The 20,623-nt window shown below is 47.1% G+C and overlaps 2 protein-coding genes across 2 annotated transcripts; both read right to left on the reverse strand.

Moving 5' to 3' along the window:
* Positions 1 to 194: 194 nt before the first annotated feature.
* On the reverse strand, positions 195 to 5,445 carry LOC135805243 (ras-related C3 botulinum toxin substrate 1-like). The gene is made up of 6 exons (XM_065319255.1): positions 4,809 to 5,445; positions 4,519 to 4,590; positions 2,595 to 2,665; positions 2,045 to 2,091; positions 1,739 to 1,801; positions 195 to 1,464 (listed from the first exon to the last, which is right to left on the reverse strand). The coding sequence occupies exons 1-6, from the start codon at positions 4,841 to 4,843 to the stop codon at positions 1,174 to 1,176; spliced, it is 579 nt and encodes a 192-aa protein (XP_065175327.1). The 5' UTR covers positions 4,844 to 5,445; the 3' UTR covers positions 195 to 1,173.
* Positions 5,446 to 10,416: 4,971 nt separating this feature from the next.
* Positions 10,417 to 20,342, reverse strand: LOC135805244 (UBX domain-containing protein 7-like). The gene is made up of 9 exons (XM_065319256.1): positions 19,788 to 20,342; positions 18,282 to 18,343; positions 18,011 to 18,079; positions 17,084 to 17,199; positions 16,435 to 16,581; positions 15,751 to 15,841; positions 13,852 to 14,048; positions 12,899 to 13,600; positions 10,417 to 11,476 (listed from the first exon to the last, which is right to left on the reverse strand). The coding sequence occupies exons 1-9, from the start codon at positions 20,066 to 20,068 to the stop codon at positions 11,315 to 11,317; spliced, it is 1,827 nt and encodes a 608-aa protein (XP_065175328.1). The 5' UTR covers positions 20,069 to 20,342; the 3' UTR covers positions 10,417 to 11,314.
* Between the last annotated feature and the right edge of the window lie 281 nt (positions 20,343 to 20,623).

Raw genomic sequence — 20,623 nt, forward strand, 5'->3', positions numbered from 1 at the left:
CTTCCCTCACCAGAATACTGTAGTTTCGAGAAAAACAAACGTGCATGGTTTGAAGGAACAAGGCGAGGCTTGAATGCAGTCGGTACTGTGCCAGCAAATTGCGTCTCAACAGACTGACAATGATCATCACTGTTTGCAACGACCAGCATTACTGCATACGGATGTGCCGGACTACAACAAATTCTACCGCCGCATGTAAAGCACAGTATGTGCAAATACCTCAGACACAAAGTACAATGTGCAGCCATTCAACTATAAGTAGCACACAAGGAAAGAAAGCCGTTGAAGAACCAAGTGCATGGGGAACAGAAAGAACTGATGTGCCGCAAGTTTCAAAGTTTGATAATCCGTTGTCCAGATCGGAATGCAGGAAAAATGCAATACACAGGAGTAACGGGGAGTGTTTCAGATATGATCATGCACTACACGTACTAGTATGCAGACATGACGTGCAGACGCAAAGTCAAATGGCATGCCAACAAAGCGGCAATTGATGACTACCGTATGATGCAGCAGCAGCAACAACCGTGTGGCCAGGTCGAGGACTGAGCTTCCCAGCAAAGTACTCACCCAGCGGCTCACAAGAGTACAGCTCATAAGGGGACCAAACTGTGGGAAATAATTACTTGGGAACAGTTTGCCTGGCAAGCGTGCAACGCCGACTGAACTACAGCGGAAGCTATGTATATTAGATTATAGTCACCATTACTACACAAATTGAAAAATCGGAACAGCAGCAGTACTAGCCAGTAGCAACAGCAGCAGCAGCGGATCAAATAATGTTAGGCAATATACAGGAACGACGATGGCCGCTGGTAGGACCAACCGACACATAGGCATAAGCATACGCACTCGTACAGCTCAATTGCGGCTACTGGCATACAGGTTCGGCAAAATGTGTTGGCACCTCTCAGGGACTAACAGTTCTCCATGCTCGCCGGGATGGAGCAACGGCGGCGGCTACCACAGCAGTCACACACGCACTCGGACGGAAACAACAGAAGAAGATGAGCAATTGATACTATGATACTGTCCTTTTTTTCCCAGTAGCAAGGTGGCACATGATGGCGTCAGTGCAGAAGTCATTGCACCACGTCAAATTAATGTTCAGATCGGATTGCGGGCCCATTGTGACCGGTACACGGAACCACAGCTGACAAGCATAATGTCTCCTTAGAGAATCATGCACCCCTTCTTCTTCTTTGGCTTCTGCTGAGGATGCAATACAGCCCGGATTGCCTCGTCAAACACTTGCTTCAGTCCCTTCTGCGTCAGCGCAGAGCATTCGAGATACTTGACTGCATGGATCTCTTTCTGCATCTGCAGACCATTTGTGAAAGAGATCGGTGCAAGCCGCTTCTCCTTGAGCTTCTCCACGGTATCCTTGTCATCACGCAAATCCAGCTTAGTTCCGACCAGAATGATTGGGGTGTTCGGACAGTGATGCGATACTTCCGGAAACCACTGCAAACACATTTCCACACACGCAAGCAGACACAGCAATTACTACAGTACTCCCAGGACCGTCATCTTCCAGCACAGACAAGATGGACCATGATGTGTAACTTACAGGTGACACTTGATCACCAAATACTCTTTTTCTACACATTGAGTACTGTAGAGCTGGTTGCACTATCGTGGGACACCTAAAATACATGGGTAGTACATTTGTCACCAGGGTATTCTGAATATTCTCTCCCATAGACGTGCATGCCTACTTATTCAGGCTGCAACTAACCTTTGCACGGACGTTCTCAAAAGATGCCGGGCTAATGGTGCTGAAGCAGATGAGGAAAACATCCTGCAGGAGTACACAAAACATGCGGCCATACATCCATTAACAGTTTATTAAAAGTTGTTTTTTAATAGGCCTAGATACGAGTGCATACCAGTACACATGTATGGTCAGTGTCAACTCTAAAGCAGTTCCAGCTGCATGGTGCCATTTCCAATACAGGCATAGTGCCCGGCAGGCAAATCTGTACAAGGCCAACTCGACTGTCACGCACGTAGATTCCTACTATATGTAGCTTGACCTACTCACCGTCTGTGGGTAGGAGAGAGGTCTCAGGCGATCATAATCTTCTTGACCTGAAAATGGTTGGAGCAACACAAGCAACAACATGTTCAGAAAAGAACCATTCGGTTATATGCTTCAAGCTTGTCCCATATTCAAACAATCACAGCTTCAGTTTATGGCAAGCGATTGTACACTTGCGTAAAAGATATACTTCGAAATGCAAACATTTCGCACATTGCCTCTCTAGTCTACTATGTACATGTTATAATAGAATACATAACAAAAGCAGACACGCTCAGATGACATTCGTGCCACAAAGCAATGATACAGCTGAAATGTACCAATGTTATAGCTGCTGTATGTGTACTAGCAAGTTGTGCCAGCGTATCACATGTTCGACTGTGACATGATGCTGAACTCAGCCAAGATACATAGATGGGCATCTGTTAGTACATGCATCAACGTTCAGAGAGTGCTGGATCCACGACACGTGCACGTGCACACACACACACACACACACACACACACACACACTCTCTCTCTCTCTCTCTCTCTCTCTCTCTCTCTCTCTTACCCGCAGTATCCCACAGACCCAGGTTGATCGGCTTGCCATCTACCATCACATTGGCAGAATAGTTATCGAACCTGCAGACACGGAGAAAGAGCAAGATGCGGATTGACCCACAGCCCGAGGTGAACACACATGCTACCCAACTCCCAAACACACCAAACTAACCCTTGCTGCGTCGGTAAAAAATAACAAAGGGATTGCGGTATCTTGTCTACCTAATCTAGGCTTTGTCGCTGGGGTGTTTTGGAATGCTTCAAAAGTCACTACATGCCAGTGCAGTTAAGACCAGCTGCATTCTTTTTTCTTTTTCCTAAAGGCCCGTTAACTTGAAACACACAAATGATGCCAGTATAGGGTTGAATGCCAAAGATAAAGTAACAAAGAGAGACTCGGAGACAGACACACACACATACACACACACACACAGACGGTGTGTGAGAGAGAGAGAGAGAGTGAGAGAGAGAGAGAGAGAGAGAGAGAGAGAGAGAGAGAGAGAGAGAGAGAGAGAGAGAGAGAGAGAGAAAGAGAGCCTGTGTGAGATAAAGAGTGTGAGAGAGAGTGTGTGTGTGTGTGAGAGAGAGAGAGAGAGAGAGAGAGAGAGAGAGAGAGAGAGAGAGAGAGAGAGAGAGAGAGAGAGAGAGAGAGACTGACGTCATCTCGCAACAACAACGCAAACACAGTTTCCAACATGATAACCACCTCCCATGGACACGAGTGCATCATGTCGCGTACCGCAAGCGTGGCCGATATCTCCAATTCCGGTTCAAACATTTCATACTTTTGCTATGGCGTTGCTCACTTTCCTGAGCCACGCATGAATTTCTTGACAAATATTGTCTAACGAGTTACGTACTTCCGTGGGATAAGGTGACAGAACTTGAGATAGGCTAAGTTTGAGAAACGTCTATTTCGTGACTGATGTCACGCAGAGAGCTTCAATTCCAGTATCAGCATGTACAGCCGCTTACTGCTAGGGAAAAGTAGAAATGCAAGCCACTTCTTACTCTTAGAAGCTTCTTCTGCTTGCAGCAGCTCCGGAAAAACCTCTCAAGCCACTCTGACAACATCTCCAATCAGCTCTGATCATGGGCATGCATACTCAAATTTCAGTATTGCTACTTCTGCTAGCCAGTACCAGTGATGAGCCCCCTCATGTGACTTTTCATGGTTAGGAGCGGAAAGTGAGAGGTTCGGCCTAGTTCTTTTCAGCACCTGCCAGCATCTGCGACGCCAACATATATTCGGATGAGATTATCGTACTGAACTAGGCTGAATTTGCTGCGACCCCGAGCGAAAAATCACATCACAAGATCACGTTTAGCTAGTACTCGCTGAAAGGTAAAAACAATGTACATGTACACAGTGCCCAGCGCAGGCTGACGCACAGAGATGTTCGCAACTTTCGCACCTACAAAGCCACAGTAACACAGTGCTGTTGAACATTCGGATGAAAACCGATCGACTGCAATGACCTTTTGTCTCAATCGAATCAATACCCAAATGCTAGATGCCAAACAATTGTGTCCAACTCCTCGCCCAAATACACCGCCCAGTGTCCTTCCTGCATCGCTCCGACCCTCTCTTTCCGGACAAATCCTCTCCGTGCAAGTAGAACGTGCGCCATTCCAGTCTGCAGCAGCTGGCACGAGATGTGCCGTAGTTTACCATCAGCCAGTCAGTTACCTTCCACCGTGGGCAAGGCTACTCTTCGCTGTCCGTCCTTGGGCCCATGATGAGAGTGTACTGCAGAGGACGGACCGCTGTAGCGTAATTTCCCAAAAATACAACACAACCTACATGCATATGCGCATGTAACAATTACTACAACTATATTTACTTGTAGAAGCGGCAGCTTTGCCGTGATTGTTTGCATTCCGAGCTGCAGCAGCAAGCAGACTTTCAGATGATGGCCAAAGCCAGTACTTACACAGTTGGGATGTATTCACCGGGGAAAGCATTAGTGGTGTAGCTGATTAGCAAGCATGTTTTACCCACGGCTCTGTAAGGACAAAGACACGCGCACACACAGAAGACCCGAGAAGAACACTCAACAACAGAGCACGAACATGATGTGCCCCAACATGCTACACTGTACTTTAGCTTCCGCGCTACATACGCATTCCGAAGTTCTTTCCTATGCTCTCCGCAAAAGGGCTAGCAAGGACGTACACCAACAAGGCCATTCAAGCAGAAGAAAACACATATCCATCGACTTACCCGTCTCCTACCACGACACACTTGATGGCCTGCATCTTGGCAAATCACTTGTAACGTACCACGAAACTGCGAGCACGACTAATCCCAACACGCGAAAGCAGCACTGCAGTAGTGGCGACCTCGAGCTGGTGTTAGCGATGAGGCGTCGTCCGTACAGGTCACTGACTTGCTCCACACGACTAGCACTTGCTCAGGTCGATTCTCACCGACTGTGGATTAGCAGCTGGAGCTGACGGAACACTATCGGATCACGGGGCGCAAACCAATCGATAGTCACCACGACCAAATGAGCTCGAAAATCGCAACAAATCACGGTCAGTCCAAGTAGTGAAGGCTCAACGGCGGAAGAACAAAATGGGAGTTACTCTGATGGGATATCGATAGGAAGGCTGCACTGCATGCACAGATTGTGGCTCCGAAATAGATTCACCCCACTGACTCAGTGTAGTGACTGCGCGTACACGTATGCGGCCAGCGGAGTGAAAAATAAAATTTTGCGTTGCTGCTGCAGTACTGACTACTGCCGTACCGGGGATGCAGGGTGCACTTGGCGATTCGATACCGGCTGTCACCACTGATACTGATACCACTGGATACTGTTGAGTACGTCTGAGCTATGCATACGCTTCGCTACAGACAAAATCTGAAGATAAAGCCTAGACTGCGCTAGAGTTGCTTCAACCTAGTTCAAGATCAACCAACCAAGCAGGACGTCTGTATGATCTGATGAGCGGAGTTGGTACGCCTATGTGCTTTTATAGAAATGGCGATGGTGGGAACTAGCCATGCTAACACTAACAGAGAGGAGCGCACTCACTGACTGTGTGACCACTGCCACTGGTGACGGGGATATGCTTGACAGTCCGGGCAGGGCTTGGCGAATGCTCTCTACTCGTCCTAAAACTGTCAATCGTGTCAGGCACGGAATGCCATTGGCATCATTGATGATGTGCAGTTTTGCTGACATGTCATTGTGCCGTGAGATGGCTATTTGCCATACTTCAATGGTCGGTGCCATCATGGACAAAAAGAGAAAGAAAGGTAAAGCCAAGGCGTAAACCATGGTAAACGGTAAGCCAAGCTTGCAAGGCGAGCTAGCTAGCTCTACAGTCATATCGAGCATACACCTACATGACTGTACAAGTGTCCTACTACTACCTGTACTGAGTAGTACTACAATGAATGACTGTACTGCCTCGACTTGCCCAAGTTTGACCTGGGTAACCATCGGTAACCCGCGGGTTGAGGATAAAGAATCAAGGTAGGTGCACGATTTGTGGGTTTTAGCATCATAAACTCGGGATTTCGCTTGTGTCTGAGTGAGTTTACAATCATGACGATTGTGTGTCTCCTGACTAGCGACAGTAGCGTAGTAGCGAGATGAAGAAGCGATGCATCCGCGATTCCGAGTGCGGGGCATGCAGGGCGTGAGTGCGGCGCGGAAAATAGAGGTTGATGTCATTTGAGGCACATCGCTGATCTTGGAGTGGTGACTCAAACAGCTCCGAGTATAAAACAGGCAGTGGTACGCTAAAATGGCTATTTTCTACCGTGCAGTTCGGAGATGATGTTTCTTACGTCGTGTAGAAAGGCGATAAATTATGTAGTCGCTAGGCTGTGCTACAAGAAGAAGTGACGAATGTTTCTGAGGGGATGGAGAGTCAATGGCACTTTTGATCCGAATGTGCAACCGGTTAGGAGATCATGAATCTGAAAATTGTCACCACGTAATGTTCATGTACTGCCAGTAAATCACTACTACTACTACTACTACTACTACTACTAGTACTAGTCTAGTAGTCGACACTATGACTGTGCCGTATGCGCACAAACTACATGATTGTACAACTACATAATTATTCATTACTGATACTATCACACAAGGCAGAACAACAGAGACCAAAAGCTTTCTTGTTACTCCGAGTTAAAAAAACACTCATCAGACGTGTTTTTTAACACGAAACACGGAGTAACTTGAATGCTTTTGGTCTCTGTTGTTCTGCCTTGTGTAGTACGCTCTGCCCTTGTTAGGGTATTGAGCACTATTTGCAGCAAGGCCTTCAGACACTTAATCTTTGTGTAGTATTAGATACTATTAGGCCACCCAGAATTAATTCGTTGTTTCGGGTCACCCGACCGTCTTTTTTCACCCGACCGCAAAATGTTTTTTTTTATAGTGCATGCAAATGTACATGACTAGACTATGTACTGTACTAACATGTACACACGCGCCTAATAATAGCTAGCAAGTAGCATGCAGTCCAGACATCGACCTCAGAAGCAGCCAAATAAAATAACAGGATGAAGCGCTTGGTGACGATGTTGTCTTCCGGCGATCCGCGGTCGTTCCGATCGGACAGCATCAGCTCCGCCACCGCGTTGCTCTTTGACAGACGTTTTCAAGGTGAGAGCTGCTCCCGGTCAGACTCGTTTGCCAGCGAGGTCTGGTCCTGGAGGGGACCTGGGTCTGATGGGACAATGACTGCGCTGGATCGTCTACAGTCATGATTTGATCGGCTGGCTTGATGGACAAAAGCTATTCGATATCCACAACTGTACATGTATGCACATAATACATGTACATGGCAGTAACCAAAATAAAAAATAAAATAAAAAATAAACCCGACTGACCGACCCTGGTACGGTTGAGTGAAGTGACCCGAAACAACGAATTAATTCTAGGTGGCCTTATGTCATATTAAATGACACTGTACTAATACAAGCCGCTACCATGACCACCATTACATAACATACTAAGGTACAATAATGTTATAATATCGCTCAGAGTTTGCTCAATTGTCACGGTCAATCATTCATAGGCGGTTCCCTGTAATAAGAGTTAGACGACACCGTCTGTAGGGTTCCCCTATTAAAATAATAAAATGTACTACTACTACCGGTATGCGTAATTAAATCTACTGACCTATGCCTGGTACGTGGTCCATACTAGGCCAATTGTACGAAAAATAGTCAAGATTGGCGCAAAAATTGCCTGGTGTGAACGGTGTTGTCGTACAGACTGTACTAGTTTTCGGCCAAGTATCGACTGGTCGATATTCGGCCGAAAAGTTGGCTGATTTTTGTGCTTGCACTTGGTGGAGCGGGACTCCAACCAATCACTGACGGATTTTCACCATCAAAATGCATGTGATTCGGAGTTACGGACATTTCGAAGTTACAGGCAGTGCCCAGTCCTGAACCGCCCAGATAAACGAGATATGAGTGTACATGTACCTGAAAAAGCACTAGAACTAAGTATTTGCGAGTCACAGAGTATCATGTCTCTGGTTTGTTGTAAGTTGTAACTAATACTTCGAAGTAGTGGTTCATGCCAGATGCCAGATGGCAATCTTCAGACAACTGTTAGTTACAACAAACCAGATAAGACGCGTGGCACTCTGTGACCGTCGTGTGATACAGCTCCCGCGGGCATCGAGTACTCTATCGAACAAGAGGACTCTGCTCTTTGAACTAAGTACACGCAGGGTTCTAGCCAGGTAAAACATTACTAAAAATAGTAGGGGGGGGGGGGACAGTTACTGGTGACCCATTTTCCCCTTTTCCAAAATTGCCCTGCCACACAAAATGCAACGTATGCGGGCAAAGCCCCCGTACCCCCCATTTCACTCCCGACAATCATGTCTTTATGATCGGTGACTGCATGCATTTTCGTAATGTGGCCTGAAAAAACACCCCCGCCCCCTTTGGTTAGAAACCTGACATGTACATGCATATGTATACTGTCCGCATGCACTTGAAGGGAAATGCTAACGGCTTCAACAAAAAAAGGTGCCACCAGTGACCTCATTCTATGCTACCAAGAGTACATAACCCCAAGAGTGTGCAACTCCAGCTATGGGGTCTGCGACGGCAGAACTTCACATCACGTGATGAACCCGTGCACTCTGTGCATGATAGATACTGGGTTGTACGCAGCCCAGCTTTGGGTACAACTCTCTTGTGGTCACTTTGCACTGTTTGCCAGCATAACCTTTTGAACCATGTCACGTGATGTGATGTTCTGCCGTCGCAGCACAGCATAGAGGTTGTGCAGGCAGTTGCACACTCTTGGCGTTATGTACTCTTGATGCTACTGAAATACCTTATTTTGAAACCCTTCGCCTCAGGGCTGCGGGCCAACACCTAAGCTCTGGTTAGTCCATACTCATTCCAGTGCTAGTAGATCTATACGAACTTTACGAATGACAACCCGCGACCAGGCTTTGCCTTTTTCTTTCTAGAACTTTGAGTTGAAGTTTTTTGGAACACTTGGGAAAAAATATTCGTTGTGTTTATTTTGCCCGTGAAAGCGGCTGTATACCAGGCGGGCATTAGTAAGACAAGTTGTTATTCACGAGGTTGAAAGTAAGCAGTCAACTGGTTACTATACTGGGTTTGAACATGGTGTTATTCAACAGTTGTTGCTATACGTTATAGACCCAATATTTTGTACTGATAGTCTAGTAATACTGTGGGTGCATAGCACAGCAACCTAGTGTAATGTATGTGTTGCATGTGGTTTTCGACTGCATGGGCCGCGACACTATGGCCATTTTATTATCGTAGGCCTTGCATCCCGGTAGTAAAGCAAGACAAGATGGATGCACAGCGCGGTCAACTACTGGTACTTGCAGTCATTAGTCTCAGAGTCCGATCAGTGTGGAATTACCCCTTGCCTGTACTGCTGCACATGCTACTGTCGACTCCTGATAGAACGAACACCGCTATGCAGGAGAATTAATTCTTCATATCTGAAATTCTTTACAACAGCAATGCATTCACACCATGACTGGCATGTGGCACTTGGTTTACATGCGGCTAGCTCTACAATTATGGTTCGTTCAAAACGACTCTGAAACGGTTCGCTACAAAGGGTCAATTTTGTATGGGTTCAAACAGGGATATGAACACTATGATCACGAAATTCGCTACTGGGTGTATGAGAGTTCATTTCCAAACAAGCATTATTCTAGCAAGACACTGATAGTGATAGCATGAGTGTAACTCCTTACACTTGTTGAGAGTATGTGTGTACGCGTAGTGCATGATGGATGTGTATCGGATACCGTCGACATGGCCTTGCAAGCTCTACAGCTGCATGCATGTACCGCCAGTAGTGCCCATAGTGACATGGCCTCTATCATAATAACTATACTTGATGCACAGCCATGATATACAATGTAACTATTACCGGTACTTGCACGAATTCCATTCCCTTTGCACAGCATTATGCATCTATCAGCAGGACAAACCATACTCATGAGTGGCAATGCTCTGCGATGCACCATCCATGCACTCAGCTCAGATACAGTGCAGTTTGGGAAACCGTAGCTGCATTGACTAGCCCCAGTTGATTGTGTGCTGCGTTAGAGCCACGGGCCAGCTCTACTGGATCTAAAGTGGGCGACCATTGAGTCACATTATAGGCTGAACAGGTAACAACACAAGGTAAGTCTGGCAGCCTTCCATGATGCCAATCTATAAAAACACCAACCCCAGTGGCGGGCACATCGCAGTCCTGCAATGACTACTAATGGTACCGGAAACGACAATTTATCACTTTAGCCAGTAAAAAAAAAAAGTGAAAATAGGACAACAGCTAGAGAGATTGACAGGTCATGATAACACAGACAAGGTAATAAAAAAAGAAGAAGAAGAAAGCAGCACTTCTTGCAATCATGGCTAGCGGATAGTAATTAGAACAGCAACAGCACAGAAGATTGCAAGGGTAAGTTTGTGATAGGGGTAGATGAAGTCTTATTGAAAAGCTAGAGTTATAATATAGACACCATGATTGTGCTACGAAATCAGCACAGAGTGTGTGGAGTATAATCTATGTCGGGTGGGTAAAAAAGCCCCTGAGTAAAAGCAGTTGCTTGTAGTGGCTGCTATCCAATTGTGCGTAAATCCAGAACACAGGCATAAGCTGGCAGGAAGGCTAGACACGCATAATTGAAAGAAAAAAAACCGGCTACGTCATGCAATGCAGTTCTTACCAAGAGCACAGACCCACTAACTGGTTCTCACAACGAATAATACGACGCAAGCAGCCAAAACGAAACCAGAACAATGCTTGGTCACTGGCAGCTTTGCAGTGTGCCAGACTGCCCCGCAGAGACTAGGAGTAAAACACTATAGCTGACAGGTAGGCTATGAGAGCATAGGACCGATGATACCTGGCAAACTCATCGACTTGGGACAATTCAGCAAAGAAGTAAATATACCATTGAATGATTCATTCCCATCGCCGACAAAGTGCAGCTGTTGGTCACCGCCGCGTTTCAACACAACACAAAGAAGGAATCCAAACAGACACGTGCTGGCAATCAAACAAACGAACCAACACCAGAACAGGGAGGAAGAGAAAAGGGAGAAGGGACTGTTTTGTTTTCGGAAAGAGAGAAAGAGGGGCGTATGTGCAAAGACAACACCTGCAACACTTTACAGAGCCAACACCACAGCGGCAGAGAACAAGCAATGAAGTGCAAATGTCCGAATAAACCATCTTAGTCCAACTCCTCGACACAGAGGGTTGCAGTGGGAAAGAAGCCGAGGCTTTCTAAAGTGCTGTCTTGCTCAAAGTCGGTGAGCTGTCTTCGCGGAAAGGGGGTCATAAGAGAATGGCGTGACGCAGGGAAACCCAGGTGGGCCATGTACTGAACTAAACCCTGTACGCACACATTAAAAACACAACACACGGGAAGGAGGAATTAATGCGGCGATACACATTGCTTTCTTCCATACTCCGAGGCTCCGCTGCAGTGGAGGAAATTTTGGTTGGGAAGGTGCAGTGGAGAGATGATACACATTGCCACTGCACTATGGGTAGCTTGAAAGTATGAAAAATACAACCTTCTGAACTTCAAGGCCCCAAAAGTAGAGTGAAACTTCAGTACTAAGAAAGCACTCTGGATGGCACATATATGCACGATTGTATATCTCTTATCCGGACCTTGAAGTTACGGCCACCTCGTACCTCGGTCTACCGGGCCTCCTGTGGATGGCTTTTAGTGGAAATATTACAACTCTTTTTGCCAATTTTCGTGGAAATAGTGACATCATACACCAGCTCTTTGGCCCTTCCCCATTGAAACGTATGAGATTTAGAGCTGCGCGCGCGCATGCGCGGACATTGCAAAGGTACGGGCAGTACCCGGTCCGGGACCGCCCGGGTAAGAGAAATATGAGTGTACTATGCATATGCTGTAAAGTACTATATTTGACAGTCACTTGACCTCCTTGGAAAGTTGCACATACATGTACCTGGGCTGCAAAGTACAGATTCTGCATGGCCCTGGCCTTGGCGGCGCGGTGCATTACAGTACACAGTACTGAAGTTCCACTGTACTCCAAACATGCATGAGGGAATAAGTATCCCCTTACGAACATCATTTCTGGGACCTATGCAGACCAGAGGACAGCTTTTTAATACGTCAAAAACAAATAAACAGAGAACATTCATTGGTTTGAGGGGAAAGGTGCAAACGGGAAAAGTCTGAAGAAAAAAATGACTGCCACCACCAGAACTCGAACCAGGGACCTTCGCTTGAGTTGAGGCCAGCGATGCTCTAACCACTGAGCTATGGTATAGCTGTCATCTTAGCAGAGACCGTTCAATATTTTCTTCAGACTTCGAAACTCACGCTTCCCGCAAATCCACACAGGCGGGCGGGACACAGTCCTCACTGCAACCCACACACTCCATGCACAAACCAGCACGCGGGGAGCCCCAAGCCACAAACCATTCATCGGTTTGACGTGAAAGATACAAACGGGACAACAGAGAACACAGCTCTTCTTTTGTAAACGCTTCCCCATGTCCAAAGCAACAACATGCTACATGTACTAGAGTCTTGCGTGCATGGCACCTGGAGATGGTCTGCTTTGTTATCGAATGGGTGAGCTAGAGAAAACGATTACTAGTACTCGGTCTTAACACTCCTACTGCACGGTCTTTCAAGTTTCTACCATCACCAACTACTTTGAGAAGCAATAAAACTAAAGTTGAGAACGTGTGCAATTGGCAGCGTTGGTGTGTGCGAATTACCTCTAGACTGAAACACGCAGCACAAATCTCAGCCAGATCTTACCGCGAGAGTAGATGACGAAGGTGGTTCACAGTAGTGCCGGCTGCCGTCTGGCAATCGCATGAGAAGACGAATAGACTTTTCACCGGGTTGACACACCCAGTCAGGAGGTGGCGGCGGCGGTGGCTGAATATCATCCGGGACGGAGTTTGACATGGTGTCGATGGACTCATCCTGAGCACTTGCCGCCAGTTGGGAATCAGACAGCGTAGCGTCCAGGCTGGGTGCAGTGGTCGCAGCAGTTGCCCGGTTGCCGCCGTGAGCCTCCTGAACGGACGCCGCTGCTAACGCCTTGGTGGCGCTGCTGACGCTGGAATCCAACTGGACCTTCTTTAGCTTCTTGGCTCTGCCAACTGTGCTGGGTATGTTTGATGGCGCTGCACTGCTCGGTGAGCCGGGCGGAGAAGGAGATTGCGCCCTTCGTTTACCGCGTGTTCTAGGTCTACTAGACACAACACTACTGCTGTCCTCTTCATCACTGGAGATACGAAGAGCCCGTGACCGTTTAGAGCGGCTGCTTCGCAGAGAAGCTCTGGTTGTGGCAACGCACTGAGCGCGATGATTGGTATCTTCATCAGCAGACGACTCCATACTGGACGTTGCTGGCGATGAGCGGTCGTTTTCACACTTCTCGCCCGACGACGCAACTATGGAAGCGGCAATGGCAGAAGCCATCTCTGCTGCCTCCTCCACGTCGCCAACACGCTGCAAGAATACACACCCATGCGTGTGCACGCACACACACACACACACACACCCATACACACCCATGCACACGTACACACATGCACGCACACACACACACACAGCACTTTAGCACAACACTGCAGACAGCCGGGCAGGTGTTTGGCTTCTCGCCAAAACAAAACATCCAGAAACTCACATCCAGTACAAATTCTCACCAACAACATGTATCCAGAGACAGTGAAACATGTCACCAAACACCACTCGGTTACCTTTGGACGCCTTGAGCTTGAGCGTTGCTGAGTACTGCATGCTGCGCTGGATTGACCTACTGTTGAGCCACGGGCAACGGTAGTCCGTGCCTCAGGCTCTAGCCCATAGATAGGAAGAGCATGGCGCGAGAGGAAGTCCTCTGCTCGCCTACAAAACTCGGCGTGCTCCATAAAGCCAAAATGCTCCAGTCTTTCTCCTGCCACCGGTGAAGAGAAAACAGATTGCACATACCAGCTAGATCTTAGCACAATGTTACGCAAACCAACAAGATTTAGGATGGCCCAGATGGAACGCAATCCTGCACTTATTACTACAAACTGGGAGGGTGCTATTCCAATAAGAAAGTGATCTCACTCACTTTCCTGGAACCTGGAACATGACAGGTTCTGTATGTGTGCGTGCGTGCGTGTGTATGTGAATGTACATATTATCTGTCGCAAGAGCACACGATGTAAAGGGACAATGCACAAAAAGAGGAACAGCACAAAACAGTAATAATAATTTCTGTTTTGAAGGGTTTGACCAGTTTGTTTCGGATTTTTGCTCCTGCTGAGCTATGAGACAGTGCTGCGCCCGGACCATCGCGGGTGCATTTTTGTACTGGTCCTGGTAGCTTCGTGGTTTCGATCCATGATTTCCAGTACAAGTGTGGGGCATTCGAATCCCATCACGCCTCCTGCCTTTTTTTTCTCTTCTTTTCTGCATGTTTAGGATCTTGTTGGGTGAAATACAGTAGAGATGATAATCAATCTGCGGACAGAACTGTTTCGTCCTTTGTGGACTCGTCAGCGCAGCACAGAGGAAATGAGGCCGAACCTGATAGCAATGGAAATAAAAAATTCCAATCAGGTCCGAACGTACCTTGCCAGAGTGCTCAAACTGACAAGTCAGTGAGCTCTGCATAACGCAAACAGCAAAGGCACTAGGTAGAGATGATAATTATATTTTCTCTTTTTGATTTGATTTGAGCCTCCCTGTTCCCTTCGCCTGACACAACGAGTGACAGTGGTTTCACTCAAGCCAGTTGCAAGGTGAGTTCGACAACGAGGATTTCGGATACTCAAGCGTCAATCAAAATCCAGCTCTTGTTCGAAGAAACAATGAACACGACTAATCATATCTTTCTCGGCATCACTGAGATTCTTACGGGCCTTGGAAGCCATTACAGTCAGGCATTCAGAAAATGCAAACAAGAAGAAGATTCATTTGAGACTTTCATTTCTTTCGAGACTTTCCTCACACCTTTTCATTTGCGACTTTGCGTGTTTTGCATCTTTTGTATTTCCCGCGGCGACGAAGAAAAACCTGAAAACACATCTGAAAACCAGAAAACATTCATGCAAAACTCACGGCTGTCGTGCGCTACAGTACGTACGGCTCGTACGTATGAGTTCACGCGCCTATAGTTTTGAAATGGACTGTAAGAGAGCGCAAGTGGCATGGGCTACACCAGTTAAACCAGCAGTACACAGCATAACACCATGATCATGCAATCATGCATGGGGACTACGGTACAGTCACCGTACTGCAGTGTCAATGCAGTGACAACTAATACTGTACTTCAACTTGTGCACATGCAGTAAAACTTCCCCACATCCGGACTCCCCAGATCTGGGCACCTTTCTGACCCATCTAGGGGTCACAAAAACCGGCACCGAGAAAATAATATTGATTGGCGTAAAAAGTGTTCACTCGCATGCAATCAGTATGACACTGTTTGTTCCGAGTCGTGGGCAATTCCTAGTCATGGGCAGTGATCGGTCCCAAAAGTGCCCGGATAAGGGGAGTTCCACTGAACTTCTTCTGTGCACACCGTTCAGGTTTCAGGTTGGCAATGTACACCACCTCCATGCATAGGCAGGAGCCAAATGAGCAGACAGATTCATCGCACAACATACCTGTCCGCGGGTCCAGAAAAGCAATTTGCGGGCATTCTCCAAAGGTGTAGAACTGCTGGAAGCGGCGACCATCAATGCTATCAGCTTGCACCTAGCCACCGACCAAAGCAGATCAAAGACAAGAAAATAAGCCGTTGCACACAAATAGGGCTTTCTGGAACAGAATCTGCCCATATAAAGAATGACAGCTGCACCATAGCTCAGTGGTTGGAGCATCGCTGGCCTCAAGCGAAGGTCCCTGGTTCGAATCCTGGTGGTGACAGTCAATTTTTCGTCAGACCTTTTTCCTTTTCCATTCCCTCAATTAGTGAATTCAAAGAACAGTCATACTTCGAAGTAGCAATTGTAGGGCCTGAAAGTAATGATGCACCACACGAAGTAGAAATTTCATGCAAGATAATTACTTCGGATACACTCTTCGGTAGCTTTCACACAGCGCTACAGTAGTGGGTGTAGCACCGGCCCCTCGTGTCACATGCTGGTGTGGGGGTTTTCCCTTTTTTTTCTAGCAACAGTGGCCACCCCCAGGGCCTAGTCAAGTCCAGCCCGGTTGATGTGTTACATCCCTGGAGACCCGTCGGGCAGGCTATGTACATGTACACACATAATTATAACAGTTACATCCCTGGGGACCCGTCAGTCAGTGCACAAAACAGCAGCACGGCTCATACACATACACCGTACCTGCCAGAAGACAAAGCTATCTTCCAGGATGCACCGCACGTCCTTGTGTCGCCACAGGTCCCGGTTGAGCTTCTGGCACTCGAAGACCTGTGGATCGTGGATATCGACGAGAATCCACTTGCCAGCTGCTGAGCCAGCTTCTCTAGCCTAAGACAGTAAAGTAGACATCATGGACAAACAACCAACGCAAAACATAGCAGGGTTACATGTAACAGAAAATTGCAGGGTAAAGAGCACAGGCTATTAAAACTAGTGGCAACGCATCCAAAGTGCATAACACTGTCGGGAAAATACAGTACATGTTCTGAAGGACACGCACGTGCGAGACATTTCTGCCGAGCAGAGGCCACACAACAATATCCTTGAAGAACAGGTACCAGCAGGGTAACTGCATTGTACCGTATACATGCGCACAAAAGGGCACGCACTTATCTTCGAATACAAGGGCACCTCCGCATATAAAGGCATGGAAAAAAACTCAAGATCCAAGAGTGTATTTCGAAGACTTGAATACTCGTATTGAAAGACATGCCCTTGTATCCGGAACATTTGTTTCCTGGCGAAATGAAAACCCCCCACATGTTTTCGCATATAAGGGCGTGCACCTGTATGTGAGTGAATACGGTATGAGCACAAGAAAGGGACTTACCGCCTCCAGTGAACCGCGGAACATGATATCAACCGGCGGCCGGAACAGATGTGACAGGTTACCAATCCCGCTATCGGTGCCGTTGCCTCTTGGTCCTACGCCATCAACGTTCAACACTGCGTGCAGCACACAATAACACCGTGCAGTCAACCTCATGAATAACGACCTCGGGTATAACAACAACTCGCGAATACCGACACAATCATCAGACTGTGTGACCAGTTCCGACTGCATACTCTCAATGTCGCGAATAACGACACTGTTCTCATGCATGATCAAGAGCCGCTACTAGTATTCACAAGGTTGACTGTACATACAAGTCAGCTCTTGTACAGTGCTGCTCAATGAAATCCAGTCGTGTAACTCAAGAACGTGCCGGGCGTTGTGCAGCCCCAGACCTGCGAACACTGGGCCAGGAAATGGTGCAAGGCGCAAACCTTGAGTGACATGACTGGATTTCATTGAGCAGCAGCACTTGTAGTTCCGGGTGTCTGCTGTGCCACAATACAAGCAATGCCCATTTTTTTCATGCTCCAACTGTTTAAATACACGCTGATCTGTCCAGGGCGACCAAGTGCCGTGTGCACCAGCGGCAGTGCTTCATGCACTGAGGCTGCTTGCCAACCTGTTGTGAGTCAAGTGATTACGAGTCTTCGGACCAAGGGCTTAGTTTCTAAGCAGTGTAGCACCGCAATTAGTTGCACGCAAGCCAGGCCCAACCAGACCAGCGAGGTGTGAAAATGCACTGGTTTACAAGCTCCATAGGCACCCAACCTCGTCATGAAATCCGTACGCAATACGAGCAGGTGTGTACATCTTGTCTGAGTCCTTGCTACTGTTGAATGATTTTCACCGAATCAGAATTCCACAAGTAATTCAAAGTACATTGTCTTTGGACACATCACCACTTCTGCTGCTGATACTTACATCCCTCTGCTTGGAAATCTCGCATGTGATTGAACGGGTTGTTGGCATTCACCCTCGTCCTGCGTCGAGCTACACGTCACCAAACAGAGAAAGATACAGCAGTAAAATCGTGAGGCCTGGTTTTCGAAATTTCAAAAAGCACACCACGAGCATAATAGTGATAACATGCTCGTTGAAAATCTAGTGAACTGCAACCAAACTCTCTCTCTCTCTCTCTCTCCATCGTCAAAAATAAGTATACTGCTCCACTACTAATCTTCCTCTATCTCACCAGGTAGAAGACCAGGATTGCCGACCAGCACTTCTCGTCTGGCTGGGATAGGAGCGCGGATCCTGAAAAGTAATAAGTAACACACACACACACACACACACACACACACACACACACACACACACACACACACACATGCACACACATGCACACACATGCACACACATGCACACACATGCACACACACACACATGTGCAAAACAACCCAAATCTTCACCATAGGTACGGTAGAATTAGGATACATTGGATGTCATTCTTTCTAACACTGCTGTTACCCAATGCTGTTAGATACAAGATAGGCTGTGCATACTTGTATAGTGCTGACTGTCTGCACAAGATCCATGTAGATGTTCGTGAGTACTCTTGGTACGGGGGCTCCTCTTCGGACTATTGATGTTTTAAATTAAAGTTATTCCGGGCTCATGCATTCAAATAGTACAGGCATACTGTGCATGTAGTGTTACATGAAAAACACACTGGGGTTCTCAAATCTTGGTGACTTTCTAGTCTGGATGTTCAATCTGCGGGCAGAACTGTTTCGTCCTTTGTGGACTCATCAGCGCAGCACAGAGAAATTGAGGTCGAACCTGATAGCAATGAAAAATAAATTTTCCAAAGCCAGATTTAAACCAGGCCTGGACGTGCCTTGCCAGAGTGCTCAAACTGACAAGTCAGTGAGCTCTGCCGAACGCAAATAGCAAAGGCACTACCCCATACTCTGGATGTTCTTCGGTTGCCAGTTCTTCGGCACCCAATGTTGCTGTATATCATGGTGTGACACCTTTCATGTGTCGGATCCAGCCTTCGGTATTAAAGACATGACAAAGAAGACTTGTCACTCCGCAGTGTGGGGCTTTGGGATTGAGAAAACGGTCAATGGTATTGCCACGTACACTCCGTGTATTCTGTGCAATCCAGCAAAAGATGTGGCTGACCGGGGTGGAACTACGAGCTTGCAAACCCACCTTAGACCCACTCACATGCTGATTTATAAAACGATATAGGTAAAGTGGCAGAGAATAATTCGAAACAAGAGGGGGTTAGCTGCCTGCTTCAAGACGACAGCATGCAGTGCAGTACATACAGACCGATCCTCTGGGCACCATGACTACCTGGTGGACCTTGTATGCAGAGATCCTCAACCCGTGAGTGCTGTTCCTGCATTAACTTTTTTATCACACTATGCCCGATTTAAAACGATATCAGCAAATAATTCATCCAGCTAGGGATCCTAGAGGGTGGTGGCGTTCCCACGGCGGATGCGGAAAACGTGGAAGCCGAGTCTCACGCGAACCGTGAATTTTTTTAAATTTTTTTAGGGATGTAAAGCTGGCGCCAAGGGTATATACGTGTTGTCATGTGGTGCTACACCTGATTCTAACAGAAGTGTTCATTGTACTAGTGCTTTATACGAAAGTTTCATTGTAGACGAGGTATGGATAGATAGATGGTTGGAAGAAAGCATAATATTATAAGGAAAGGAAGACAGCAAGCATCAGTGCCTACCCATCCTCGTCCAAATCAGCAGCCGGTTGTGTAGAAGCAGTTGCTTGAGCATGAGATCTGCCACTGCTGCTACTACTGCTGCTCGCTGACTGCGCGGAGCGTGAGGCAGTGCCATTGCTAGCACTGGGATCATTTCCACCTGAGTCCAATTGCAACTGAATAGCTAATTCCACGTTTCCATTGCATGCCTCCAGCATCAAGACTGCAGCATCGCGTTTAACTCCAGTCACTGCTATAAACTGTTTTATGTCCTTGGTGGACGGTTTGTATGATCCAGGCATTCTTTCAGCAAACAATTTGCACGGTGCACTGCTCAACAATGTTCAGACTCCAGTAGAAATGTAGAAAGAAACGTTCGTGCATCCCATAAGGGACTGTCAGCGTTCTGAATAGATAAATCCAATCAAACCTTCCACTTGCTTACTGCACAAACAAATCATAAGGCTTGCCGTCGGCTTCTACTAGTTCTAGACAATACTAATAGCTGTTCAAAAAAAACCATCCCTCCAGCGCTCTCAAACGAAGCAAATCGAAATCGAAATGTGACACTTGAATTGACTGATCACTACGAACTGAACGAACTGATTCACTGATTGATATCAGTGATTGACAGTGCACTACACTGTACACACAGTGGAGTTGCGTGGCACTGGTCATGTGGTTGTTCGAGTCGAGCATCGTGTAGTATGCACTGTGCAAGAGTTCATAACTCCCAGCATGCTATAATTATGCGCTAGCGCTAGCAGTCCTTTCCCAAACGACCAATATTGCAATCCCGATATACTACAGATTTCGAGGGTTTTTTTGCCGGGAAACGTTCTCAAGCTTGAGAAATT

Source organism: Sycon ciliatum, chromosome 1, assembly GCF_964019385.1.
Source record: "Sycon ciliatum chromosome 1, ocSycCili1.1, whole genome shotgun sequence".
Taxonomy (NCBI): Eukaryota; Metazoa; Porifera; class Calcarea; order Leucosolenida; family Sycettidae; genus Sycon; species Sycon ciliatum.

Bases quoted from the DNA above. Each gene is read 5' to 3' on its own strand.
- LOC135805243 (XM_065319255.1), bottom strand. From the start codon at position 4,843: ATGCAGGCCATCAAGTGTGTCGTGGTAGGAGACGG. The intron at 4,591-4,808 runs GTAAGTCGATGG...TTGTCCTTACAG, and splicing joins TGTGTCGTGGTAGGAGACGG to AGCCGTGGGTAAAACATGCT. The intron at 1,802-2,044 runs GTGAGTAGGTCA...GTACTCCTGCAG, and splicing joins CTCTCTCCTACCCACAGACG to GATGTTTTCCTCATCTGCTT.
- LOC135805244 (XM_065319256.1), bottom strand. From the start codon at position 20,068: ATGCCTGGATCATACAAACCGTCCACCAAGGACATAAAACAGTTTATA. The intron at 18,344-19,787 runs GTAGGCACTGAT...ATTACTTTTCAG, and splicing joins GCTGATTTGGACGAGGATGG to GATCCGCGCTCCTATCCCAG. The intron at 13,601-13,851 runs GTAACCGAGTGG...GTATTCTTGCAG, and splicing joins CAAGCTCAAGGCGTCCAAAG to CGTGTTGGCGACGTGGAGGA.